This window comes from Lutzomyia longipalpis, chromosome 4, assembly GCF_024334085.1.
Source record: "Lutzomyia longipalpis isolate SR_M1_2022 chromosome 4, ASM2433408v1".
Classification (NCBI taxonomy): Eukaryota; Metazoa; Arthropoda; class Insecta; order Diptera; family Psychodidae; genus Lutzomyia; species Lutzomyia longipalpis.
The window spans coordinates 15,551,226-15,573,425 of record NC_074710.1 but is presented as its reverse complement, the minus strand read 5'-3'; the positions used below and the strand labels follow the sequence as shown (position 1 = coordinate 15,573,425).

Here is a 22,200-nt window from a genome sequence, read left to right as displayed (position 1 = left end):
ATATCGTTAAGTTTTCATTTGAAATCGATAAGTTTGCGCGATATCGCGCCTCCCGGCTGATTTTTCATTAAGATGTCCCACAAATGTCCCTCTCGCTGTCTTCACTTTCACTGCATGCGTGTCAATTTGGGAACGTTTAACCACAAAGTTTCTGAGATTTGATGGAGTTTTTGGTGCGTGCGGTGTTGTGTGTGGAAATTAAATTGATTTTCAGTGAGAAAAATGCGTGAAAACTGTGAAAATTCAACCCCAGGATCGGGTTAAAGGTACCCCAAACTCATTTGTGGAGAAAAACGTCCAAAAACATTGAATTAAGTGCGTGAAAAACGAGGAAGAAAAAAGTGAGTAAGATATACTATTTTTCATTAGAAATTTCATTCACTTTCGGGGAATTTATTTCCATACAAAATTTCCCAAATTAAAGACATTTTGAGGGAAAATTCTTTGATAAATTGCAAGAAAAACTAGAGCTCCACTGCTGGGCTTTTCTTCCGGAAGTTTTTGGGGGGATTTTTCATCATTTTCCGGGGATTTTCATTGACTTCCTTTTCATCGTGAAAAACACTATAGAGCCTACGTGACCAACACTATTGGCTTCATTTGAGGAAGAATTTCCACCTTTTGGGGGTTTTCCTCACACATTTTTCATTCTCTGAGCCTTCCTGAGACCCCAAAGGGAGTTGAGAGAGCCCCCACAATGCCTCTGTGCTTCTCACCTTCACACACTTCTTGGTTTTTCTTCCCCAACCTCTGCAGAAGGTGAAACAAAATGGTGGCGAAGAATCTTCTCAAAGCGAATAAATACAAAAGGAAAGAAAAACGAGTTTTAGGCAAAAAAAATATTAATTTATTAATTAACGGAAAGGGGAATTATTGAGAGAATTAGGCTGATGCAATTTTGGGGAATTTTTTGATAATTTTCTAAAGAATTTTGTAAAAGATTTCTTTGGGTAAGGTAGAGCCGAAACATTGGCAATGTGATTCAAAGGTAGACCACTGAGTTTTGTGTTGAAATTCAATTTAATTTCTTTTTATTTGAGAATTAAAATTATTATATCTTATTTATTTTTAATGCTACAAAATTGAAGGAATTTTAAAGTTTTTAACTAATTTGTAACGTTTCAAAGAAAATTTTAATTGATTCTGTGATAATTTTGAAGCTTTTCAGTGATGACAAATGGAGTTTTTTTTTGTTTCTCAATGGTTCTTTAGCATTTTCACGACTGAATGAAAGATAATTATGGATCTTTTTTCTAAATTATTTTTATAAATTAAATGTTATCAATGGTCTTAACCTGTAATGACGCCCAATGTTACGTTCTTTCTCAAATGAAGATAAAAAGAAGCATAAGAATGATATCAAATGCATTTTCCTAATGAAAATGTTCGTTTTGTCATAACATCCAATTTGCAAAAAAAATATTTTTTCTTAAATAAGAACATAAATAGTAATGTTTTGTTATTCAATGTTTTTTTTATAACCATTTTGCAAGAGAATAAAAGAAGATTGATGAAAACAATGAAATTCTTAAGGATTTTCTATCAAAGTCTTTTAGCTGTGATTCTTTCGAAGTTTTCTCACAATTTTTATATTTTATATGTTCTAAGACACATTTACTGTGTATGAAAACGTTTCCAACAACTGAAAAAAAGTGTGATTCAGTCTATTTTAGAACAAGAAAAAAATTACCTTAAGAGTTGGAGGACAAAACTGGTAGTTCTTGCCAATTTGACTTTTTTAAATCATCACAGACCAGGCCGTGTACGCGACTCAATTTTTGTATGGAATTCTTTGGTAAAAAATGAAGTTGGACTGCGCTTTTTTACTGACAGCATCAATCTCAAATCCGTTTGTACCATTAAATTCTACAACTAATAACCTACAAAATGACAGATTCTCAGCGTGCGATCAGTATTCTAAATGTCAAAAAAATAAAATTTAATTACCAAAGGCGAAAAATTTCCATACAAAAAGTGAGCCATTTTTGCTCTTCAACTTCAAAACAAAGTAGACCGTGTACAGGGCCTGTCACAGACTAAAAACTACCTAACTTATTGTGATAAATTCTAAATTGATGTGTAGGCGATTTTAAAGACTTCAAGCTCGTGAAAGAAAATCTATAAAAACGTTTTCCTTATGATAGAAAATTAAGGTCAAAGTTTGAGGTTAGAAATTCGTGTTCTCCAAGTATTAATTTCTTTCATAATCTTTCGCGAATTATTTACGTTTCATTTGTTTAGGAATCAATAAAAGAAACGATTAAAATTACTTAAAAATTAATATGACATCCTCAAAAATTTAAATATTTCTTTATGGTATTTCTTAACGATTTCTCAAGCCCCATAATCTATTCATTCTTACAAAAAGAAACAATTCGTTAGAAAATTCTTAAATTTAAGTAAACATTCGTTATTGGAGGCTCTGAGTATTCATTTTTATCCCGAAAACCATAAACTCTGTTTACGAATGAATAACAATATCTGTGAAGTGTTGATTGGGGGTTACCTGCTGTGTGATCTTTTATGTTCTCTCACTCTCTACCTGTGTTGTTGAGGGTCTGTCGTTATTTTCTTGTTAACTTTCTTGGGGTTTTATAAGTCCTTTTTTCCCAGGAAAAAATAAGTGTAAAGTGTTGGACCAGAGAGAATTTTGTCATTCTTTTGTGAATTTTGTTTTAGGTTTGTGAATTTTTGTTGTTTAACAACGTGGTTAGGGCAGAAGAAGTTGAGGCTGTTAACCCCTCTTCCTAATTTCATGATATGATGAAATTCGCTGAAATTCTTGGTCCTTGCGCGGTTTATTCTCCTTTTATCTGCGAGGATTTGGTACATTCAGTTAGTATTGTCCTGAATTTCATAACGTCTAGACGTTTTCAGTCAGTAGTTCCTATCCTTAACACTTTAAGAGGTGAAATTGCATCATCTTGACAGTTTAGTGAAGCAGTTTTGTGAATTATGGTTAAAGAAACTCCACAAATTCGCAAACGAATTTGTTTTAATTTGATAATTCAAAAATTTGCATTAGATTCGTATTGCAAACGTAGTTAAGATAAATCAAAACAGTTAATTAGTTGTTGAGTTTCTACAGTTTTTCAATTAAAATCGTTTAGATAATGAAAAGTGATGAATTTCGGTTTTTAAAATTTCTTGTTGTTGATTTAATTCAGAAGTGGGATCTAGACACAACTAACCTAGAAGTATTAAGAGAATTCTAATTGTTTATCTTACTAAAACTTAAAAAAGTTTATCAATACTTTCCCGCGACCTTTAATGAAAAACAAATGATTACAAAAGGAGATTAGAAAGTGCTAAAAATAGAATTGAAATTGGTGTAATTTTGAACTAAAATTAAATTTGAGGTTATATTTAGGTCACAGACAGACTAAACGTTGAAAGACAAAACAAAATATAAACAAAGCACCAACATTGACACAATGCAACATACACAGTCACAACAACTTCTTTCCTATACGTATTAGTTGTCAAAATATACCGGCAGGTGTTCCCTCCTTGTGCTCCGACTCCCCCTGTGGCTCCACAAACAGCAGGCTGGTCCGTCGAAGCACGTGCGTTCATATCTCTCGCGTTTTTACTCTCTCGCTCTCTGCTTCTCTTGCTCTCTTTGTGCTTCTCTCACCAACAGGGTCACTCCATGGCTCATTCTCTCCGCTTTCGACACACACTGTGTTTGACATTTTGTGGTTATGTTGAAACTCCGAATGCATTTATGACGATTTTTAACTGAAATTTGTTTTTCTAATTACAATAGGTAATTGAGGTCACAAAGGTTACGCGCTTAAACTCTTATTTATGATTTAGAGGTTTTTCTTTCGGGATACTTTCTGATGTTTTCTCTGTTTTAAAGTCCTATTAAGGGTTTATTACAATGATTCCGACTAGCTTAGAAATTATGTAGGTCAATGGGTCCAGATCGTTCTTATTATTGTTGTTGTAACAATTTAAGAAAATTATAGAAACATGAAACATTGAAGGTCAATGAACGTTGTTTCTATTGTTTGTTTTCTTAATTTCTAACGTATGGTTTACTTCTAAAGATTTTCCTTAAGTCCAGCGTCTAAATTTTACTTAACACAACGTAAACTGCAAGTAAAGGGCAGACCTTGTAAATGAAGCTTGTGCTGAATAACTTTAGCCGGCGGTCTTATCATTTTCATTGCTGCTGCGGAATTTTTTCTGTTGTATTAGAGTAATTATAGTACCTATTTAAAGAACAAAAAGAAATCGTTAATATCCTTCAAATATATGTATAGGAAAAAATATTGATAAACAAAGGAATTAATTGGGTTAACTAATGAAGGAATCAATTAAGTTTAAATGGAATCCGTTTAGCAACAAAAAAGTAAATTGTTTCACTTTCAAAAGAATCAAGTTAAGAAGTAGGTAAGAAAATTCCTTTAAAAGTTGACAGAACAGAGTATAGGGTGAAGAAAAAACTTTACGAGCAAGCAAAAAGCTAATTTAATTTCCGCATAAGCGCCGGCATTGCCGCTGATTTTTCTCAGCGCAGTAAATGTTATAATTCTGTAAGAAAAGAATTCCTTTCTTAAGTAAGTTATCACGAACTACTGTAGTAAACTTTTTTATTAAAGTTTAGAAGTTACATATTATATCTATTTCAAAAGAAATATTTTTAGAAGGATCAAACAGGAGACTAAAGGATCAGAAATTCCTTAAGAACTTAGCTTTAGAAGAACTTTGTTATTAAACTATACGAGTTTTTTAAAAATCTTTAACTTGAATCAAAACTTTATTTTTGTACATTTTGTTTCGTTTTGACAGTTTACCTTCAAAAACTAACTTCAATTTGTAGGTATACACAAATTTTAATCAAAGCAAACGTGAATAGTAATAAAATAGTTGAGAGAAAGTAAATAAGCCAAAGCGCTGCTACTTACATACATAACTTTGTGTTTATGGTGTGTCTACATATGTTATGTATGTGTGTAAGAGGAATTCGCAGCTGTAGGGAGACGATGCTACATACTGTATTGACCGCCTTTGTTTTTATTTCTTATTATTTTCATTAAAAAAAAAAGTTTTTTTTTTCTTGTTTGTAACAAATCTTGTTTAATGTTTTTTAAGGTTAAGAAAAAGAATTAAAAAAAAACATTTTAAAAAATAAAAATAAGTCGATTTTTGTAGCACCCTGTGTTGATTTTTTCAATTGATTTCGATTAAATTGGTATTTTTAAGGAATGAATGTCCTTAAAAAATTCTTAAGTTTTTCATTAAGGACTAGGAAGGGAGGTGTGTACGGTATAACCTACATCATTGTGCCTTTGCTTAGTTAATACACCGATTTTTGCTACCACATTGCAGATGGCGCTCCGGTGCAGTCAATTGGCATTGAAGCACAAATTGCTTTATGTTTTGTTTGTGAAACCATTTTTAATGGATTTTTTCCAAATGGAATCATTTGCCCGATTTGTGCAAGTTTCGCTTTTTTTTTCTTTTGTTTTACTTCGGTTAACCCTTTCATGCCAAAATTAGGGTGTTTTCAAATAAATTTTTGTGATTTGATTTTAAAATCGGTTAAAAAAGAATCTTGAAATTGTTTTTAAGAAAAAAATTTGATTTAAATTTTTAAAGAAAAAAAAAGTTTTGTTAGTTTTGTTTGTTTTATGTTATTTATGAATGATGGATTACAGCATGAGTTGAAGGGGAAATATTTGCTGATGTTGGGCTCTCTCTCGGTCGTTTGCTTCTTCTTTTACCGCACCAACACAGCGTTGTGCCGCAGTGTGTTGAAAAGTATATATTTGGAATGTGGCGTTTGTATGTGACGTCGGCGGTTCATCAGGAAGTTAATATCTTTGCATTTGACATAAGAAGGATTTTGACGGAAGGTTTTGACAGATGATTTTAATTGATTTTGACATCTTATGAGGCTTTTTGTTCATTTTTTGACCGTTTTTATATTTTTAAAAAATGTTTCAAGATCTGGGTCAAGGCAATGTCCGTGATGTCATCATAAACTCCGCTCTACTGTCTTGTTCATCCATTTATACGTTTGTTTGGTATATAGTATTTCTACTTGTTCTCTCTCGCTCTCTCCTTGTTGATGTCTCTTTCGATCCTGGATGGTTTTTTTTTTCAATTTGATTCTCAAAATGAAAGAAGAAATGAAAGAAATTTAAAGTGCTAAGAAATACGGAAGAACTTCTCTTCTGAACTCTTTAAGACTCATCAAGAATTCTTTTGACCTCCTTATCTCAGCTCTGGTTGACACAAATCACTTTCCAAAGTCTTGTAGCTGTTTATTGAATACTTTTCATTCATTTACTCTTTAGAAGAACATTCCAATGCCATGAAAATATCTGTAAGATTGTTGGAAAGTAAGAAGAAGGACTCAAGTTATTTTGTATGTTAAAAGAATGGAAAGGGGTAAAAGCTTTTCAAAAAAAGTTTGGTTATGTTAAATTTTTTAGGAGGGAAAGATGTCTTAACTCCATCCGGAAAGGAAAATCACTTCTTCTTTAATTTAGTCACCTTAAACACCTTTCTATGTAATTAAAACAAATAATTGTTGCAATTTTATTGCAAAATAAATTAATTTATCAACAACAATTAACTAAAATAGATGAACAATTGAAGGAAGGAGAGAAAAAATCATTCAGAATAAAATTACAGTGAAGCGTAAAAGAGATTTTCCCCAATAGAGGACATCACTTTCAATGTAAATGCTTCACTTTTTCTCTCTCTTTTTGCACTACTCTTTGTGATTTCCTTCGTTGTTATTACTTAAAAAAAAGAATTTTAACAAAAAAAATCAAAATGTCCGACAATAAAAAATTTACATTCAGAATTTTCCGGTAGTTTTCCGAAAATTTGCAATTTTCATTGTACTAAACACAAATGAGACATTTTTAGTACTGACGCCTTAAAAATGCATCAACAAATGAGTTCTAAAAGGAGTACTAATTACTTTTTAATAAAAAATGTGAATTCCTCTCAAGAAAATGATGAAAAAGGCAGAAAATTTGCTTTCAAAGCATGTCTGTCGTTCGAAAGAGACATACTTCGAGTCAGAAATGTTGTACACTGCAAAAATGCAAAAGTATATTAAATGGCGAGTGATGTTTTCTTCTCTCTCCGTGAGGAGTTTTTTTTTTCTACATGTTTTATGCTGAATTTTTCTCTCAATTTATGTTGGATTTGAGGGGATTTTTTGTTTTTCTTAAGTGTCCCAAAAGATCCTCTTGAGGAATGAAATAGAGGAATATTATGAAGGATTTTTGAGAAGAAATTTTCAGCGTAATCCAAAAACTCTCGCGGTGAATGTTGATTTTTTTTTACAGTGTACGCAGCGCTGTAGTAATGACGCCGTGTCCCTTTCTTTCTATTTTTTAACTTTCAGAGAAAAGACAAAAGTGCTGAAGGAAAAAAAGCCATGATGGAGATTTTTAATGAAAGTCTGGAGGATAATTTGATGGGGGACTATCAAGTGCCCGAATTGATGGTCTTCCGTCCAACATGGGAAGAATTCAAGAATTTTGGGAAATACGTTGAATATATGGAGTCCCAGGGAGCGCACAAAGCGGGCCTTGCTAAGGTAAGTTAACCCTTTAATATATCCTTGAAATCCCTTCAAAAGATTTATTCTTAAATTTTTGATAAAAGTTCAACAAAGATATCATTAAAAAGATTTTTCCCGAAGTTTAGAAAGAGATTGTGTTGAGAAAATTCAAAAATATTTGTCCCGAAGTTCATGAAAGATGGTTCAGAAATTCCTCAGAAATTTCTGAAAAAAAGTTTGTCCGGAATTTATCGAGAAATTCATTAAAAAATGTCCAAAAAGTCCTAAAAAATATTATCCTGAATATCCTGAGAGGAAGTTCTTAACCTTCAGAAATTCCATTGTTTAAAAGTAACTTCCCAGAAATTCCTGAAAAAAAAGGATTCTGAAACAGGATGCAAATTACATGCACATATATAGCAACACTTTTTCCGAATTCCATCCGAATGATGCGTGACGTCATCATTCGGAATAGATCGGAAGAAGTGTTGCTATATTTTTTTTAAAACTCCGATCTAACGTACAGCGCCATCTATTGCGCTGTAGCACAGAATGCTACTCATATTTCCATTTTGTGTCTCGTGTCTCGAATAAGATTTCTTTTTTTATAAATTGTTGTTTTTCCCCTTTATCGCGAATGTTGTAATCGTATTGGTTTGAGATCGAATCTAGTAGAGGTCAAAGTTGCAAAAAAGGTCACCTTGAAAATGTTTTTTTTTCTTAACCTTTTTTGACTTTAAAAAAAAACTTAAACTGAGACACTTAAAAATGAATTTAGGAGCTGATTTAGTGGAATACTAAATCTATTTCTGTGTGAACGATAAATTGAGTATTTTGTTAACCCATTGGTGGCAGAGCATGCAATACGAAGGTTTCTTGTTCAACGCGATGATAAAAATCGATTTTCTCTCGCAACGCTCGCAATAGTGAGTCGGCTGTGTGAGGAAGAATTAGTTAAGAGAAGAAGAAAAAATGCTCACGTTCAATATTTTTTTATATTAAGGCTCAAGGAAAGAATTTTGAGAGATTTTTAAGTTGGAAAACAATTTAAAAAAATTAGTATAAAATTGAGGAATTTTTGTGGAAAAATAAATGACGAAAGAGCTATCTACCTACATATATGTATGTTTATGCAGGAAATATTAACAGTGTACGTATATAGCTATTATTGTGGCTTTGCAATGGCAACGAAAAGAGGGAAAAAGAGAAAGGGAAGCAAGTTCTGCTGAACAAAATGAAATAAAAATTGCTTTCGTGCAACTATAGTAGAGTTCAGGCGAGACTATGAGGTATTTTAGGTCGTTTCATTCGTCGTCTCTCAGTGAGTCACAATTTATTCACTTTTAGCGTTGCTGTTAACATGGGCGAGTCGATTTTCAAGTGAACTACCAACACTACCTAAAGCCGATATACATATGTACATACAGTAGGTATATAGGCGCAAAGGCAGCTCGTACCGCTCGATATCTGCGGTTGAAGCACAGCTGTATGAATTTTCGTGAATGCTCACAGTCTGTTTATGTTGCAGAAATGCTCGGAAAATGCGTCAGAATTATAATTTTTATGAAGGTGGGAAAAGGAAAAATTTCTTAATAAAAAAAATAGTTTTTAGTCCATTTTAGTTGAGACACAGATTTAACCAAGAAGAGAATTAAACAAAATACTTCTGGAGAAAATCATCTTTTAGATAAAAACCCACTTAAATAATAACAAAACACTTCAGTCAAGACCAGGATAAAGAAAAAAATCATTTTATTCAAGGGAGAAATAAACAAAAACTGTTTTAGTCAAGACACATACTCCAAAAAATATTTAATCGAGATATATAAGTTAAAACCAATTAAATCGAGGAAGCGTTAGTAGAACTATAATTTTAGTAGATATCTGCAGTATACTCGTAAATAAAAACTAAAACTTTAAGCAAAATACCTGGAAAAAAAATTAGACGAGTACCAGAAAAAAAATATTTTAGACGAGATTCGAACAATAACACTTTAGTCAAGACACAGAAAAAAAAATATACATACCTATTATATGAGTTACAGATTAATGAAAATTTACTAACAAATACAAAGTTTTAGTCGAGATATAAATAAAAAATCCATATTAAACGATTTATAAAGAAAAACTCAAAATATGAAGAATTTTGAAATTTTTGTTAAAAATATTTTAAAAAGATACCAAAATATCTTCCAGGGATCCATAAAATATTATGTAAACAGAGAAATCTTTTAGAGTATGAAGAAAAGTCATTAAAAATGCGAATTTTTTTCTATGAAATGTGTCTTGACTAAAAGACGTCTAAAAGTTGATTATTATTCTTATACAAATTAAAAATCTTTATTAGAAGAAAGTTTTTTTTTATAGAATTAGCAAGTTTTAAAAACTATTTTTTTTAATCCAGCGACGTTTTGAATTTTTTCAAACCAACTCAATAAAAAAAAGTTTATTCAAAGTTTAAACTTTAGCATAAAAATATAGAAAATACAAGAAAAAATAAACAACTAATGCCACAAATGGGTTAACAAATACGTAAGTTATTTTTTTTCTTCACATTAATGAAAATGCAGTAACAGGACTTTATTAATTTTTAATATATACATTTTGCATAATCACGTTTGAAGAAATTATTAAAAAATGCGTGCAAGATGAAAAAAAGGAATCACGAATCTCCATCTAAAGATTTGTTTTCCTCTGAGTGAGATTAGTTAAGAAAATCCTCCAAAAATTCACCTGAAAAATACAAAAATGACGTCACTTTTGTATTTTTTTTGTCCCATTCGAGGTGTGAAACATTTTACAGTGATGTTTCATCGATGTTTTTTTTTTATTTCTTCTTGATAACAAAAAGGTCGTTCCCCCAGTCGAATGGGTTCCGCGTAAGGCAGGTTATGACATTGATAAAATGAACATAACAATTCCGGCTCCAATTTGTCAAGCCGTTGCCGGGAAGAATGGCTTGTATCAGCAGATAAACATTCAGAAGCGCTCAATGACAATTCAGCAATTTGCGGAAATGTCCAAACAGGAAGCCTACCGTACGCCGCCACATTATAGTTTTGACGATTTAGAGCAAAAGTATTGGAAGAACATTAAGACGGTGGCCCCAATTTACGGGGCAGACGTGAGTGGGACGCTGACTGATCCGGAAATGAAGGAATGGAATATTAGTAAGTTAGGGACGATCTTGGATCTCGTCAATGATGACTACGGGATTCAAATTGATGGCGTCAATACGGCCTATTTGTACTTTGGCATGTGGAAGACGACGTTTGCATGGCACACCGAAGATATGGATTTATATTCAATCAATTACCTCCATTTTGGTGCCCCGAAGACCTGGTACGCCGTCCCACCGGCCATGGGGAGGAGAATGGAGAAAATGGCAAATTCCTACTTCAAGGCCAGTCACAACAACTGCAATGCCTACCTCAGGCACAAGACGACACTCATTAATCCGCAAATACTGAAGAAGCACAACATTCCATACAATAAGGTAAGTTTGTTTGTTTGTTTGTTTGTTTGTTTGTTTATGGGAATTTAGGAACATTTTCTGGAAAGAATTTTATTTTAAAGATTTTGTTTTTGAAAATTTCATAAAAGGTTTTTTTTAAATTTCTTTTAAAGAAATGCAAATTAAACAATTTTGGGAATAGATCCTTAAAAAAAACGGGTTGAAATTTAAGAATTTTGAAAATCTGATCGTAAAACTTAAAGAAAATCATATTTGGATATCAAAAATTCATATTTTGAAATATTGAGAGCTCGGACAGTTACTAATTACTAAAATTTCAGAATCTGAATTTGAAAAAAACTAAAAGGTCATTAAATTAAAAATTTAAGATTTTTTTTGTCTGAAAATTTTAAAGTTTTCAACAAGTTTTAAACAGAAGACTTTGAAAAGAATTTTTAAAATAAAAAGAAAGGATGTAAGATATTTTAACTGAAAAATTGAAATATTGGAACCAAGGTGATTTCTACCCTAACATTTCATTACCTAACTGATTTTTTTTTGTAAACAAATTAATTTTATTTTATTCAAATTATAAATGCATGAGTTCTTGCAATTTCAAAAGTTAAACTTCCAATATTTGCTTCATTTAGCAAATGTAATTTTCAATTATGAATTCAAGAAAACAATGAAATCGGTATTCTAGCTGTGAAATCTTTAATTCTGGAAGTGAAATTTTTTATAAATAAAAAAAAATTGACGATTTACATTTTGCAAATGAAATTTTGAATTGAATTACTGAAATATTTCATTGAAAGGCTGAATATTTTTTTAGCCCTGAAAAATTTTATACAAATACTGAATTTTTTTTGTTACCCTGAAACATTTCATTCGAAAGCTGAAATTTATTCTTTTAACCCTGAAACATTTCATTTAGAGGTTGAAATTTATTCTTTTAACCCTGAAACTTTACATTTAAACATTGAAATTTTCATATTTAAACGCTGAAACATTTCATTCAACAGCTGAAATTAAATTTTTTACCCCAAAAAATTTTATTCAAATACTGAAATTTATTTTTTTTATCTTGAAACATTTCATCCAAAGATTGTAATTTAATTTTTTAACCCTGAAACATTTTAGTGAGAGGCTGAAATTTTTTTACCACTGAAATTTTACATTTAAACATTGAAATTTTCATATTTAATCGGTGAAATTTTACATTTTAACGCTAAAATATTCATTAAACCGTCGAATCTTTATAAATAAACAACGCGGAACTTTTAGTTTTCAAATTTTCTATCACATTAAGAAAATCTACATTTTACCTTAAAGAAATTTTCAAAGAAATCGTCAAGAAAAGTCTTTTTTTTTAAGAAGGAATCTCTTAAAATCCTTTCTGCAGATAACACAAGAAGCGGGGGAGATCATGATAACATTTCCCTTTGGTTACCATTCGGGCTTCAATCATGGCTTCAATTGTGCCGAATCCACAAATTTCGCTTTGCCACGGTGGATTGAGTACGGCAAGAGGGCGAGTCAGTGCTTTTGCATCAATGACATGGTTAAAATTTCCATGGATACCTTCGTGAAGCGTTTCCAACCTGAACGGTATGAGGCATGGCTCATGGGGAATGATATTGGTGTCCATCCCGAAGGTCCAGCAAATGTCATTTTACCGGCAAATCCTCCGTCTGAGCAGGATTTGCTCTGCAATAAGGGCAATCCGCTCGTGCAGGAAATCCTCAAGATGAATCGTCAATGCAACCCAACGTTGGGGACATCGAGTAAGTCCTTCAAGGAACGCAATCCAGATCTCGATATGGAGGACATTGAGAACAACCCTTATATCCCGGAAGATGTGCGTTCTACCCTCACTGGGGCATTGACAATTAAGAATCCCGACGAGGAACGGTATGAGCCAGAAGATGCAGATGCAGATGGTGGAGATGATGGGCATGTTGATAGGAAGCTAATGGACTTTATGTATGATTCAGGTAAGTTTTTTTAAGGGGGATAAAAAATTGAGAGTTTTTAGCATTAAATTTCATTGAAAATTAAATTAAATTAAAATAGACGAAGAATTCCGGAAGAAGCGGTCAAAGAAGAAGAAGAAACGCAAGAATTCGGAGGAATTGAGTGACGATGACTACGACTGGGGGGAGATGCAGGAGCTGAAGAAGCGCGGGAAGAGACTCCCAGGGCAACCACCTAGAAAACGTGGAAGGAAACCCAAATCTCAGGAAACGTCAGAGGAAGCAGCCACCAATGGAGAGAATAATATAAAGAAGGAACGACCAAAGAAGCCCAAAACATCAGGTAAGAGATTGTTTTCTTTTTATTTCTTTTACTTGCAAAGAAAATTGAGAAATTATTGGGAAAATTGAATTTTCTTTGATTTTTTAATGTTTTTTTTTATAATTTTGAGGGAAATTGTTTAAAAAAATAAGGAAGAGAAGGAAAAATATTAAGAAAAAAAAAGATTTTTCCGGGATTCGATCTCATGATATTTGCATTAGAAAGTTAGAGATCTATTGTTGAGCTAATAAATCATCTATTTGCCTGTAGTGATGTTTTATTGTTGTAGCAAAATTGTTTCGCATTATAAAATAAAATTTTTAGATAAAAGAAATATTTTCTAATTTAAAAATTTAAAAAAGAAATTGAGAAAAGTAAAACAATTTAATATATAGTTGGAAAGTAATTCAAAAAATGGTGTAATAAACGGATATTGATTTTTTTATAAGACGTATAATAAATAAGCATTGAAGTAGGAAAATTTACCCGGCTGGACCAGTTGATGAATTTATGAAAATTAGAGAAAAAAAAACATTGAAAAGGTAAAGAAAAATAAAAGCGAGATAAAGCAGAAAAATTGACTGAGAAAAAAAATAAAAAGAAAAAAAAGAAAAAAAAGTTAAGAGAAAATTTTATAAAATAAGAAAAAAATATTTATTTTAAATAGAAATTTAAAAAAAAAAAATCGGAACAAGTTTAGGAAGATCTAAAAAAATATTAGTCCAAGAAAATGTGAAATAAACGAAGATAGTTTCGTTAAATGAAATATAACAATAGTTTGTCAAATGAAGCACAAAAATAGTTCGTCAAATAAAAAATCAAGAATTGCTTCGTCAAATGAGGCACAAAATTAGTTTCGTTAAATGAAACACAAGAATAGTTTGTCAAATAAAACATAAAAATTGTTTCATCAACTGAAACATAAAACTAGTTTCGTCAAATGACACTAAAATAGTTTCGTCAAATAAAACACAGAAGTAGTTTCGTCAAATCAAACAAAACTAGCTTCGTAAAATTAAACGCAAAACTAATTTCGTAAAATGACACTAAAATGGTTTCATCAAATGACACATATTTTCGTTAAACAAAACATAAAACTAGTTTCGTCAAATAAAACACAAAGAAGTTTCGTCAAAAGTAACACAAAAAAGTTTCGTAAAATAACACTGAAATAGTTTCGTCAAATAAAAAAAAACAAGAACTGTTTCGTCAAAGGAAGTACTGAAATTTAGTCAAATTTTGTGTTTCTTCTACGTTTCGCAAAATTATCTTCGTGTTTCTCATTTTAAAGTTTCTCAGAAGCAGTTCCGAGTTATTTTTCTTACGTTTCTCTTAAGTAGTTTCGCGTGTTTTTTATTCTCTATTTTTAGTTGAATTAATTTCGTGTTTTTTTTTTACCGAACATTTCATAATTTTGTTTTGAATTTGACGAAACATTGTTCCGCGAAGCAATTTTTCGGGTTTCTATTTTCACGATTTTCACGCAAAGATGAATATTTTTTTTCTTATCTTTGCACGAAATTCTTTATCAAAAAAAAATCAAATTTAAAAATTCTTTTTATTGTAAAAGAAAATTAACAAAATATTGTGCCAGCCGGGTAAAAAAGATCTTTAAAAGAACTTTCATTTCATCAAATTCTTTTTTCTTCTTTTAACCCAAAAAAATTGAAAAATTCAGAATTGGAATTGCTGAATGTGAATAAACCGGAAATTGTGGGGAAACGCGAAAGGAAACCAACGGCACAGGTTATGGCAAATTTGGAATCGGAGAAGATTCTCAAGCAGATTTTGGAGCCAATGAGGAAATTCCACGGGAAGATACCAAAAACGAAGACCCCACAAATCCCGGCGGAACTGCTTAAACCCAAAGTTAAGCCCGAAGTTAAGGCTGAAATTAAGCCCGAAGTTAAGGTGGAAGTTAAATCTCTAGAACAATCCGAAATGAAGAAACAATTGACGATGATGGAAAAAGAAGAAGAAAATTTCGTGGTTCCAATGGAAATTTTCAATGAAAATTTCATAAAGCCAAATGAGGAATTAAGAAAGGAGGAACCGGCGGTGGTTGAAGAAGTTGTGAAGAAGGAGCCATCAGCTAATGGTGAACAGCAAATGGAAGAGAAGACATTGCTGCTGAATGTAAAACCCGGAAGTATTTGCCGGACGTACGTGAAGAAGGGGCCAAAACCCAAAGTTGTGGTCCATTTAACAGCAGCCGCGGGTGGTGGGGCGGAGGCTAATGGGGTGGCGGCAGCAGCAGCAGCGAGTTTGCGCACGGATGTTGTTGCTGGGCAAAAGCCGAAGTCACAGCCGAGGCCGCGAAAGACACCGCAAAAGAAAACGCCACCATCCACCATGTCGATGACCCCAGTGGGTGTCAAAAGTGTTGCAGCAGCAGCAGCCGCCGTTGTAGCAGCTAAACCAACGCTGGAAATGGGAAAAGTTAATAATAAAATTGTGGACAATTCAGCGGGTATCAGGAGCCTCACGGAGACCCCCTTTGGTTCCTATGGGAAGCCCCAAAATCCAGGTAAGTTTACTCCTTTTTTGAATTTTATTTTGCAGAGAAAATCTTCTTTTTCTCTCTCTTTCTGTTTGATTCTTCTTCTCAATTCTTTGTGTGATGTGCAAAAATAAAATGATTCGCAATTCGCCATTTGTGTTGGGAGGGAATTTTACGAGATTTTTCCTTTTTTGTGAGAGGGGAAAAATGACCAAAAAAAGGTCCTTAAATGGTGGAAATTGTTAATGAGTGAAAAAATGATTTACTTTGAATCCTTTTCCAATGCAAAAATACAAAGTTTCTCACAATTAAAAGACGAAAGTGATTGAAAAGAATTTTTTTTCTAGTAACTCATAGATTAATGTTGTGTTATTGGGGCGAATAGGAGCTTTTAGGAAATAAAGGAGATCATGCAAAGAATTAACACTTAAAGATCTCTAAAAAAAAAAAGGGAGATAAACAGTAAAATATTTGTAGGTTTTTTTTCGCATTTTTAAGAGTGTTTTAAATGAATGAAAAATACTTGAAATTTTTCAGGGGCGTAGTCAGACGTTTATTTAACCCTTTCGCGTTCTTTGGGTCATACCCTGACCCAAACATGAAACATTCTAATTTATTGAATTTCAATAAATTTAAATGTTTGTCCAAGTTAAAATTGAATTGAATTTACGTAAATGAGGCCAAGGAAGATGTTCTGATTGAGAAAAATCTACTGGAAGCTCTAAAGAATAAATATTGTTCTAAAAAGAGAGAGCATGTTTCTATGTTTCATGTGGACGCATTAATGAAAAAAATTGAAACAAGACAGACTGAAAAAAAACTTGATGTGAGGAAGAAATGAAGATTGACGTTTAAAAAAAGAATTTCAACAATGTCGGTATTAAAATTAGCTGTTTTTGACAGTTTGTCTGTCAGTTAAATGTTTGACGTTTGTTTCAGTAGACGTTAAACGTTCAAAAACAAGGGTGTATCCAGGGAGAGTTTGAAGGAGTGTCTAAAATTACCGTAAAAGTTCAGAAAATTCCTGACTTTTGTTAAGAAGTTTAAAGGAATATTTTATAATCAAAATTGAATTAAAAATACGCAGAAAAGGATTTTTAACGTTACGTAAACAACAAACATTAGAAAAGAAGCGTTAATCGATTGAAAATAAAAATCAGCCGTTGAAAAAAACGTTGAATGTTAAAAATTTAAAATCAAAGTTAGAAAAAGAAACTTCAAAAGTTAGCAGGAGGCGTCAGATGTCAAAACAAATGTCAAATGTCAGAAAAAAAGTTAAACATTGAAAATATCATGAAATAATAAAAATCTTCGTAAAAGATCGAATGGGAAAGTCAAACGTTTATAAATAAACATCAAACCATTTATTGAGTAAACTATAAACTATCTCTCCTGTTTTATAGGTTTTATTTTATTTTTTTTTCTTACGTTGTTCTCATTTTGAAGTTTCTATTTTTATTGTCTGTTTTTTTTTTTATACGAAAAGAAAAAATTCTTTCGTTTCGTATAAAAAAAACAGACAATAAAAATAGATGAAATTTGCTCTCAGTGACTGCATGACTTCCTTTAATCTCTTGAAGTTTCAACGTTTAAATTATCTTGGGTGTCTTTTGACGTTTCTTTGTTTATGTTTCACATTCAAAAAGAAATTTTTAACGTTAGACATTTCTTTTATAAAACTTTTAATTCCTTCTCTGATGTTTAATTTTCCATGAGAATGTTCTTATTCCTTAATATTTTTTTTATAGATACTTATTTTCGTTAAAATCTATTTGTGTCTGTCAAATTCCTCACTAGATGGCACTACTATAAATTATCGCCATCTAGTGAGTAAAATGAATGATTTTCTTGTGAATTAAATAATAAAGATTGATTAATGAAAAGTCTATTAAATATCTGCTGAATGTTTCAAACTTTTCCAGATATTTCAGTAATTTTCATTCATTGCAAAACCCCTGAAAAATAAACTAGAAGAGTTGAGAAGAAAGTAAAAATTTAAACGAAAAAAATGCCCAAAAAAATGTCAATTTTTTCCTCATTTTTTTTTTGTCTTTGCTCTTTTAAATTCAGCCTCACAAACAGCTATGCCGAAGTCAGAAAAATACGATTATTTGCCAATGACAAATGCCGCCGCCGCGGCTGAGATGAATCAACATGTGGCGAATGCAATGATGAATCCCATGATGAATTCAATGGTTAATTCAATGATGTCCTCAATGATGGGCAATTCAGCGGCCATAAATCACAGCAGTGCGGTGAAACCTGCTGCCGCCGGCGCTGGCGTTGTTGGGAATCCAATGATAAAAGCCGGCGTCAATCAACCGTTGTCGTATCAAACACCTGCGCCCGTTAAGATTACAAAGCCACCGCAGCAGCAACAGCCGGCGGCGGTTGTTAAGCAGCAGCCGGTTGTTGTGCAGGCGCCAGTTGTGACGGCGCCGGTGAAGAATGACGTGAAACAGACGCCCGCGACGCCGGCAAAGCCACGAACAATGAATTCGAGTATGTCGTACTTGAGTGCTTTCAATGAATTCCTCGAGTCAAGGAAGACACAGGGCGGTGGGACGACAACACCAACGCGCGGCATTAGTATTATGGGCACGAAAACACCGGCGGCGCCGCAGAAGATGAGCGGCGGCGGAGGGATGAAGGAGAAGACGCCCCCGGAGACGGTGGCGGTGCTCAAAAGTGAGGCACAGCAGATCCAGGTCAGTGACTTTATCTATGTCTATACATTGCCCGCCTGAAGAAGTTTCCGGATGATTCATTGAAACTACCTCCCGCCGTGCAGATAAACAAACAAACAAACAAAGCAGCAAAGAAAAAAAGATTTTTTTGTTCTTGAAAAATTCATTTTTTTAAGAGATTTTGCAGTTAAGATTAGGAGAGAAGTTTGTATGAGAATTTATTATTTTTATTTTTTAAAGGAAATTTTTATTAAATTTTCTTTAAAGATTTCAATGAGATTTTTTTTTGACTGATTTCGGCATTAATTTAGTATTATTATTCTTACATTAGAAGGAATTTTCATTAGAATCTTTTCAACAATTTAAAAATAATTTAGATTTAGAAGAGTGATAGAAAGAGACAGAAAAGAGACGAAAGGAAAGAGGAAAATAAACAGAATATTTCTTCAAAATGTAGTCAAAAGATTTGTTAAAATATATAAAGCTGATTAATTGAAGAAAAACCAGTTTGTTTGATTTTTTTCAACGAGGTTTTCTTGAGTTTAATTTTTCCTGGTTTTTTTATTCTCGGGTTTCTTTGAAATGTTTAATTTGCAAAGGGGTGGATAAGTAACAGAATAGATGGCACAGAATAATTTTGGATCGATTTAGAAGAGTTTTTTGAGAAGAATTTCGGATATTTGGGAAGATTTTTAATGTCCTCAAAGTTTTCTTTTGAAAATTTCTGCAATTTTTCAGGTAATTTGAAAGGTTTCAAAGAAGTTCTTTTAACATGCTGAGAATTTTATCTTAAAACTCTTTTAAAAAATTCTCTTATTCCTTTTTCTGATGAATTTCTCTTAGGGTATAAACAATTCTTTTAATTTCCCCTCTTAAAATTATTGGATTTTCTTAAAATTTGGTAAGAGAATTTTAATTTCCCTTAAAAAATATTTCTTATATCATCTTAATATTTTTAACAGAATTCTTGAAATCTCTTGTTCCCTCTTAAAGAGATCTTAAGCATTATTCTCCTTACAATTCATATATGATTTTTCTTTTAAAAAAATCATATATTTTTCTTAAGAGATGATATTTTTTAAATATTTCTGTCAGAGTTCTTGGAAATGTCTGATTTCCCTCTTTGATTTAATAAAAAAAAACTGAAATTTTCCTTTTAAAATTTTTGTGTTTAAAAGAAAGTTTTAGTTTTCTCATAGACTTTTTGAAGTATATATTTTTAAAAGAAATATTGAAAATCCCAAATTCCCTTTAAGAAATCTTAATCTTTCCTCTTACAATCTCTTATTAAATTTTTGTTTTATTAGTCCCTATTTTTTTTTCAAAGTACTCTTAATATTCTATTTTCTAAGAATTGTATTCTTATATCCAAAAAAAATTTTAAAGAACATTAAATGTTTCCAAAAACCCACAGAAATTATTTCTTTAAGAAACCTTCATGTCTATCTCTTACAGAAGCCAAAATATTTTAAAGATCTTTTAAAATAAGAGAATTTAAGAGAAACTTAAAAAATATTCGAAAAATTAAACTTTATCCCCTTGCGATCATTTTTTCTTTAATTAAAAACTCTTTAACACATCTTAACCTATTTGGCATCATGGGTTAAGACAAATTCGTGATTTTTCCTCCTAAAAGCTTCTTCAAAAAGGCAATAATTGATCCTCTTCGTCTCTTAAAATAAGAGAGAAAAGAAAAAAACATTTTCCAATGAAAAATCTTCCCTTTTCCCTGGAATTTCAATTAAATGGGGGATTTAGGTGAGACAGGAAATGCCACAGAATCGATTGGAGCTGCCTGGAGCAGGTGAGATTCCGCATCTTGCATCGGGACAGCAGTCAAAGGGAAAAACTTCTGCTGCATCGACAAATCGTCGGCGGAAGACGCAACAGAAGCCACGACAGATAATTAAGAATCTCGACCATCAGTTCAATCAGGAGGATGGCTATACGCCAAATCTCATGGTGAGCAGTCTCATGAACAATCGTACGCAGGGTCAAGGGCAGCAGAATCAGCAGCAGGGTCAGCAGCAGCAAATGCAGAACTTTGATCTCTACCAAACATACCAAACGCTCAGTGAGTTCCAGGAGCAGCAGCAGCAGCAGCAGCCAGCAACGAGTACGATGACAATGCTCGGTTCTAGCATCATTGCGTCCCAGCAGGCCCTTCAATCGTCCCTTGGGCTCAACTATACGAATCCAGCGGCTCTCAATGCGCTCTATTCCACCTTCCCGACACCGGCAAATCGCATGGGATTGCTGACGGATGATAATTAATCAAAAGAATGGAGTGAAGAAGAAGGAGAGCGTCCGGAGAGGCTCAGAAAAAGTCTCGAAAAATCCTGACTGAATGGAAGGAGCCGGAAGTCTCTTAAGGTAGGAAAAGTTTCCTCTTAAACGTTTTTTTTATTCTTCTGTTTTTTTTTTTTTTTATAAAGAGATGAATTTAAAATTTTTTTAATAAAATGAAGAGATTCTTTTAAAAGACTTTCAGTAATTTCGTTTTATTTTCTTTACAAAAATAAAAGATTAATAAAATTTCCTTTTATGGACTTTTGAGTTTCGAAAAAGTTACTGAATAGAATTTTTTTCCTTTATTTTAAGAGATTTTTTTTAAAAATATCTTTCTTAAAAAAATTATGAACTTTGTAATTTTTTTTTGAATTCTTAAAATAAAAGAAATATATAAAGAAAAACAAATCTCTAATTAATTTTATAATTCAATTTTTTTGAAGTAAAAAACATTTAAAAATATGATTTTTTTTAATGAGCAGATCTTTAAGAGGAAAGGAAAATAAAGAATAGTTTGTTTTAAAATAATTAATGAATTTTGAAAAATTATTAGTTTTCTCCTATTTTGATTTCTTCCAAAAGTATTTTCTTAACCTTTAAAATTTTTATTTAAAGAGTTAATTTTTAATTTAAATGTAAAATATTTTTGTGATGTAGCTTTATTAAATAAAAGGAAGAAACAGAAAATAAATAAATAAATTAGAGAGAGAAAAAATGAATTTCAATTAAAAAAAAATCTTTTAAAATGAACCTTGAAGAGAATATCTTTTTAAGATAAAGAAAAAGGAATTACCTACCTTAAGAAAAATTAAAAAAAAAGAATTTAAACTGATTATTGTATAATTTTTAACTTAAAAGAAAAAACATTGATAAAGGAGAGAGATTGAGAGAGAAAATATACGTGGAAATCTTCTCCATACCCTAATTAAAGTATTTTGACTTTGAAAAAATTAAAATTAGTATTTGAAAGATCTAATATTATATATAGATTAGATTTAATTAATAAGTTAAGCATTAAAAAATATTTTCTCTTGAGACTGGATGAAAATATAAATATAAATACCTATTAAAAAGAAATAGAGAAAATGTGAACAAATTGAAGAAAAAATAAAGAAAATATTGATTTAAAATGCAGGATATTTTGTATTTTTTATGATGGGTGAAATTCTCTAGTTAGACAGACTTAAACTTTTTTAAGAAGATAAGATTTTGTAAGATTCTGTCTTAAAATTATGAAGAAACTTAAGATTTCTTAAGAATTTTTTTTGGATTCTTAAGAAATCTTAGTTTTTGTTGAAGAAAATTTAAAAATATTAATTTTTTCTTAAGAAATCTTAAAATTCATAAACTTAAGACAGAATCTTAAAAAATCTTATGAAAACTTAAGGGGGGTCTCTTTTGAGAGCTGATGAAATTAAATATTTTTATTTTTCTTGGG

General features: G+C 31.6%; 1 protein-coding gene across 1 annotated transcript; it reads left to right on the top strand.

Annotated features, from left to right (window-relative positions):
• Positions 1 to 123: 123 nt before the first annotated feature.
• Positions 124 to 20,955, top strand: LOC129795185 (uncharacterized). The gene is made up of 8 exons (XM_055836266.1): positions 124 to 341; positions 7,379 to 7,573; positions 10,389 to 11,033; positions 12,394 to 12,985; positions 13,065 to 13,307; positions 14,965 to 15,813; positions 17,857 to 18,494; positions 20,232 to 20,955. Exons 2-8 carry the CDS (start codon positions 7,412 to 7,414, stop codon positions 20,745 to 20,747), a joined length of 3,645 nt encoding a protein of 1,214 aa, XP_055692241.1. The 5' UTR covers positions 124 to 341; positions 7,379 to 7,411; the 3' UTR covers positions 20,748 to 20,955.
• The last annotated feature ends 1,245 nt before the right edge of the window (positions 20,956 to 22,200 follow it).